We start from the raw sequence: 7,005 nt of genomic DNA, 5'->3' as shown, positions 1-7,005 counted from the left end.
AAACTGCTGGTTATTTTTTGCTGCACTACTGTCGTAACTTCTGAAGGCTACTGTTGCTGTTGGTTACTGCCGAACCCTCATTTTTCTGCTTCCTTCTTTTTTTTCCAGGTACACTTTATTCCACCCACTGTAAAACCTTCTGTGATATGAGAATCTGAAGCATGTTGGCCATTTAATATCATTAGAAGAATTTAATTCTGTCTTTATTTCAAGTTTTAGTTTGAACAGTTTGCGTTTGAATGTTGGCCAGTGATAATGCTTCTAGAGGCAGAGTTTGGTTTAAAATAGATATGGGATTCGATTTTGGTCGAATATTCTGTAATCTAAAACCAGTGTTGTGTGAATGAACATGGTCATAATGTTGAAATCTGTTTTAAAAGTCAGGACAACATGTTTGCTTAATTAAGACAGTAATGGAGTTCTGTATATAATTTTTGGTAATCATTTGCTCAATTAGATATTGAATGATCAAATATCACTAGATATGGTAGTTTCTGCATAGGAACAGCGTGATTAGTTGTGTTGTTGCGAAATTAAAATGGCTAAATTCCATTCCCTTTTGTCAATCATTGAAATTGGAGTATAATCCTGCTTTCATAATCAAACCATTATTAGGTTTGATTCGTTTGGCTTTTAAGTTTGAATGGAAATCTGAAGTATGTTGAATTACGATCCTCCAGTTCTACTGCAATGGGTTTATCGTAATTTCGAAATTTGGTTGAAATATGTTTGTTTAAGCTACTTCGATGGCTATTCTCTTTAAGGGTTTTAGATATAAACTAGTAATCATTTAAGCCAGCAATAATCGACGGATTTGGATTGTTCTCTTTGTACGTAAGAATGGAATACATACAATTTGCCTCCTCTGTATTTATTTAATCATTTATTGATATTCATAATTTTTGCTACAATATCATGTAGCGTCTATCTTTAGTTAAAAAAAAGTTGTTTGAAAAATGTAAATTTCGTTAAATTGAATCCCTTTGCTTTACTAATCGATGGGTTGCTTGGTTAACGTTTACTTTGGTTAGGTCATTTGTTATCTTAGGAAGATACAAAATTGGTTTAAGATTAAAACAAATATGATCTATTGGTTCGAGCCATTTCGTATAGGCATTGGTAAGGCAATCAAGTCATAAAGCTAGCATGTTTTTCCCATTTAGCAAAAATAGTCACTCATGAACATCCTTAGTTCGTTTTGGCTGAGTAAAACAACTCGAGGTGTCATGTTGGATAATATCCCAAAACTCATGGCCCCCATTTAATTAGTTTTAACTCTTTAGAAATTGAGATTTGCCATTTTGTTGAAATAATCTATGGCCCTCAGATTATTAATACTAACTCTTTTATAATCGTGATACGCCGCGCCAAATAAAAATGACAAATGCGTGGCTCTCATATAATCATTTCTCTCAAAAATACTTAAAATTTGAAGCGTGTCATTTAGCTAATTTTCAGGGCTCTCGCAAGGTTAATAACGCGTTAGTTGCTTTAGGCACGTTTAATATACCGTCATGGTTGTGGATACGTTCGCGTGACATGATTACATTTCTAAAGACTATTCGGAGTATGCGTTCACGCAACTTTGAGCAAATCTTCTTAATAAAAAGGGGGTTTTCGGAGGTTATTAAATTAATTTATCTCATATAGTCCGAGGTGCGCAACTCACTATTTAATCATACAAGAGTGACAAATGTTCGTAGTTTTGTTTTAAGCACGCACAACTTCGGCCAAATTCATTTTTTTTTAAAATATAAAATAAAAATATATTATTAATTTCATTTGTGTACACGTACGCGTGACATGATTCTTTACATAAAAAAATGAATATACGTACGCGTGATTCGTTTCAAGACAATTCTAAAAAAACAGTCTAACTAAAAGCGTAATCAAAGTTTAAAACTATGCAATAAGTTCAAAAATATATATATAGTAAATGAAGATAATTAGGCCAAGTATAAATTATTAAGCAACCGTGCTAGAACCACGGAATTCGGGAGTGCCTAACACCTTCTCCCGGATTAATAGAATTCCTTACTCGAATTTCTGGTTCGCGGAATGTTAAACGGAGTCATATTTTCCTCGATTCGGGATTAAAACTGGTGACTTGGGACGCCATAAAATTCTCAAGTGGCGACTCTGAAATTAATAAAGAATCCCGTTTCGGTTGTCCTTTGATTGGAAAAACTCTCTATACATATGTCCTTCTCCGGGATGTTGTGTAAAAAGGAGGTGTGACACTTGTCTTTGAAAAATCGCCCTAAGGTGTTTGGGTTTTGAAAATGTTTGAAAAATGGCTGAAAATGCGTCTAAGTTACGATTTAGCAGGTTGCAGATGTCGCAATTGCGACCTCTTTAAGGAACCTGCTATCTTCGCATTTGCGAACTCGCATTTGTGAAAGGGATGTCGCATTTGTGATGGCTGGGATATTTGGGTTATTCGCATTTGCGAAGAATTGCTCGCAATTGTGAGAAAGGCTGGCCAGGGCATACTTCGGAATTGCGAAGTGACCCTCGCAATTCCCAAGCCTGATAGGCTCACAATTGCGACACCTGACCTCGCAATTGCGAGATCAGGGCCTACAACACATACCAGCTGAAAACTGCAACTTCCTAAGTTCAATCCACTCCGTGGCCTATCCAAAACTCACACGAGCCCTCGGGGCTCCAAACCAAACATGTACGCAAGTCCAAAAACATCATGCGGACTTGCTCGTACGATCAAATCATCAAAATAACACCAATAACTATGAATTTAGCATCAAAATCAAAGAAAAATGTCATGAACTCTTAAGTTCCAATTTTAACAACCGATGGTTCGATTCACGTCATATCAAGTCCGTTTCTTACCAAATTTTATAGGCTCAACCTAAATCCCATATAAAACCTGCACTGGGCTCTAGAACCAAAATACGGGCCCGATACTATCAAATTCAAATATATTTTATTTCCAAAAACTCATATATATTCCAGAAAATAATTTTCTTTAAAAATTCATTTCTCGGGCTTGGGACCTCGGAATTCGATTCCAGGCATATGCCCAAGTCCCAAATTTTACTACGGACCCTACGAGACCGTCTGATCACGGTTCCAGGCCCGTTTACCAAGAATGTTGACCAAAGTCAACTTAAATTCATTTTAAAAGCAAAATTTATCACTTTTTACAGATTTTGACATAATAGCTTTCCGGAGACACGTCCAGATTGCGCACACAAATCGAGGTGAGATAAAAAGAAGTTTTTAAGGTCTCGGAACACAATTTATTTCCAAAACAAGTGATGACCTTTTGGGTCATCACAGACGCATTCAATGCCTTTAATGTTCTTGTTATTGTTGTCGTATCTTAATTGAGTATATAAAATTTGATTGGGAGCGTGAGTTGTGGATGGGTGAATCAAGAGGGAAACTAGTAAACCCTTGATTTAATCCCTTAAGATTTTGAGGCCCCAGAAATGTTTAAAAGTAGATTTTATAATTTTTTAAATTTAGACAATATTAAAGATTTTGTAAAAAAAAAGAAAGACAATATTAAAATTAGAGTAAAAAATAAAAATATACAAAGATTTTGTAAAAAAGGAAAGAAAGAAAGAAAGATTGTCTAATCTTTAACAATAAATATATTTTAGAACTTTGAATTAAAATACTTAAATTTTCATATTAGTAAATATAATTTTTTATAACAATATCAAGGAAAAAATATTATAAATATATGCCTAACATCTTACTTATTTAGATTATGCCTTGTTAATATAAAAATAATATTATTATGTGAAGTTAGAGGCTTTATATCATTTAAGATTATTATACTATAAATAATAAGTACACAAAAATAACAACACTAACTTGTTTTTGCATATGTGGGTATATAGATATATAAATTCTAATATAAGAAAAGTATAAGGCCTCTTATTAAAACTTGGCTTTAGGCCACTAAATATATTGAACCGCCCTTGATTACCTACATATGTACAATTAATTTTAACTTCAATTTTAAGATCATTATTTTCTTATATTTGTTAAATCAATGCATACCGTATCTTGTTTGCATAATTAAGAAATGAATTAATTCACATCATAATTAAAGGTACAATCTGCAGGAAATGAACAAATATTTCATTTAAGGCTCTTGAAGAGCACATGCTTTTCTCCTACATCTAAATGAGAATTCATCAACAATATAATAGATCTATTACGACTATCTTTTTTCGAATCACACACATAATAGGAGTTTATGTATGAGACTGTCTCTTTTTAAAGCAAAAAGAAATTAAAAAAAATAAACAAGAGAAAAGAATAATAAATTAAGAAAAAACAAGATCTTGTTTAGCAAGCAATACATCACACTGTAATTTCAAACATGGCATTGACTTATTGTGCACGATCAACAAGAAGACATTTCACCTGCTTTAATTTATATTACAGTTTTTTATGAATTTATAATATTCTTAAATATTCCGCAAAGTTCTTAGAAATATGTAGTTATATATTTCTACAAAATCTTAAATTGTTAAATCATTTGACTAATCAAGTTTAATGTCTCATGTGATAATTTGAATTATATTAATTTTTTATTATATTTAAATTATTTTTTTATTAATTTCTATTATAAATCATTATACTACATATAAGAATTAATTTTGCAGTCTTTTTATTTTTGAATTTGGAGCATCACCTGAAATAACGAGGAAGGACAAATAATGCTATACTACCCTCTGTTCTTCCCAAAAGCCTATAAATTTGGAATTCCATATGCTATTGCTTACATATTCATTCATTTTCATTCGGCTTTTTGGCCCTTGCCATAATCAAATAGTCTACAAAAAAAAAAGATTAGTCCAACAAACCAAGCAATTAAATATCAATAATTAATCCTTCTTCCTCATTACTTTATTGAGCTACATGATTAATTAATTCAAAAATTCCAAAACTTTACACTATTTATATTGACTCCATTGATATCTCTCAATTTCCAACACCAAGCCCCACCATTTCTTCTCTTCTTTCTATAGTTTCTTGGTTTTCTAATTCTTCTTCATCTTTCAACTACAACCATGTCTCCTATTTTGACTTCTCAAGGTATGGTATTAGCTACAGCCATGGCAGTTTCTGGGACAATGATCCTTTTTGCTGCTCTTAAACTTCAAAAATCTGCAGATCAATTCTCCTTCAATCCAATTCTCCATCATCCTCGATCTTGTATCTCCACAGGTATGTATTATCGTCTTTTTTAGTTACTCTGTCTGTTTCATTTTAGAGGACACTTTTTCCTTTTTATCTATTTCAGAAAGAAAAGAAAAAACATGTGCCCCCGTAATAATTCAAAAATTCTTTAATTTTAAAAATTCTCGTTTTATTCTTAATGAAATGCTCTCATGGCTATAGAAAAGGTTATGATATGTTTCAAACTATAAGTTTAAAGGGTAGTTTTAGTATGTGCCAAAAGCCTGTGTTTCTTTCTTTCTTAAATTTCATGTTCAGTCAAATATCACTATATAAAATGATAAGATTAAAATATATAAGCATTGTAAAAAAGAATTTTATACTGACTCAATGTATATGGGTTAAATTCATACGTTAACGGATTTTTTTTGTTTTTTTTATTTGTGTAGATGGGAAGAAAAAGGAGAAAAAGAAGAAGAGAGTGAAATTTGCAGAAGATGTGGTGGAGCCAAGTGGGAATAGTGAAGAATACAGAAAACTTCATTGTAATAATAATTTTAGCCATGGAAATGGACATGAAGTTGCTTCATCTTCTTCTAATTCGGATTCAAATGCATTAAAGAAGAGTGGGAAAGTGCAAGAAATGCCAGCTAATAGGGCCGCCCTCTACAATTCTATGCTCAAAGGTCGGGTCATCAACCGGGTCACTTATTCCTATTGATCGGGTCGGGTTGGGTTTTCCAATTACCCAATTCTAACCCTCTAATTTATGTACAAATTAGAAAAACATTATTTATCTTTCGATGAAGTGGGGACATGGTACATGTGCTCACGTATGAGAGTAGTTTGAATTAGGATTTTCCTTTTCTTTTTTAATATTTGTGTAATTTTGGTGTTTATTTTTGGGAATAATTGCCAAAAGGGAGATATCTTTTACATGTATTTGATTTGTATAGGAGGTAATATTTGAATACATGAAAGGATGTGAATTATGACCGGACTGAGTCAAACTAAGTGGATTGATTCATTATATATTGAGACTGCTTCAAATGGAAACGAATTTTTTTGAATTTGTCATTTCTACTTTTTTATTCGGTTCTAGAAAATTAGTTAAAATGGTTGAGTTTTTCTTAGAATCAAAAGAATGTTTACGTTAACATGAGCAACTCTTCCAACAAATGCTCGTAGGTGAAAGAGACCTATCAAAATTTTATGTCCTCTCACAGTAAGTGCATTTTGGTAGACGGTTTGCGTATACACTATCTTTCCCTATCACGATATAAAATAATATTGGGTATGTTGTGTGTGTCACAATAAGTGCATTTAATTTTCATTGTTCCTTTTCCCATATTTCATTCCCCGATCCTCTAAAATTGTAGAATCTAGAAAAAAATTGTTAGCAATACCCTTTTCTTATACGAAATATTTAATTTTATCATTTGTTATATTTTGGGCTCATTTATGCCCGCTGTCGTTACTAAGTCCTCTCGCATTTGTCTTTAATTCTAATAGTGCTCCAAACTAAAATACAATAAAGGACAATTTAAATCATATTCAAAAGTAAGGAATAAATTTGAATATTTTTTTCGAATTATTGTAACACATGAAATTTACTCAAATTATACTGGAGCTCGTTAAAATAAGGACAAATATGAAATGATCTACTAGGCAAGGATATGAATGGTTCAAACATATAACGAATCAGTAATTTAACTTTTATTCATCCCATTAATGCAAAGAGCCGACATTTTCCAGAAGTCTTTTTCGAAGACCTAATTAAGAGTAATTGATTTTATTAATTATGCGTGTTTGAATTAAATTGCCACTTTTCAGAGTTCCTAAAGG

General features: G+C 32.0%; 1 protein-coding gene across 1 annotated transcript; it reads left to right on the top strand.

Moving 5' to 3' along the window:
- The first annotated feature begins 4,765 nt into the window (after positions 1-4,765).
- Positions 4,766-6,230, top strand: LOC104233599 (uncharacterized). Its single transcript, XM_009787020.2, has 2 exons — positions 4,766-5,208; positions 5,610-6,230. Exons 1-2 carry the CDS (start codon positions 5,052-5,054, stop codon positions 5,879-5,881), a joined length of 429 nt encoding a protein of 142 aa, XP_009785322.1. The 5' UTR covers positions 4,766-5,051; the 3' UTR covers positions 5,882-6,230.
- Positions 6,231-7,005: the final 775 nt, after the last annotated feature.

This window comes from Nicotiana sylvestris, chromosome 11, assembly GCF_000393655.2.
Source record: "Nicotiana sylvestris chromosome 11, ASM39365v2, whole genome shotgun sequence".
NCBI classification, from domain to species: Eukaryota; Viridiplantae; Streptophyta; class Magnoliopsida; order Solanales; family Solanaceae; genus Nicotiana; species Nicotiana sylvestris.
Note: the sequence above shows the minus strand (reverse complement) of the source record. Positions and strands in the feature narration are given on the sequence as shown.

What these genes read in the sequence shown, in the direction of transcription:
- LOC104233599 (XM_009787020.2), top strand. Translation starts at nt 5,052, where the DNA reads ATGTCTCCTATTTTGACTTCTCAAGGTATGGTATTAGCTACAGCCATG. An exon ending in TCGATCTTGTATCTCCACAG is followed by an intron (nt 5,209 to 5,609) that starts GTATGTATTATC and finishes TTATTTGTGTAG; the next exon opens with ATGGGAAGAAAAAGGAGAAA.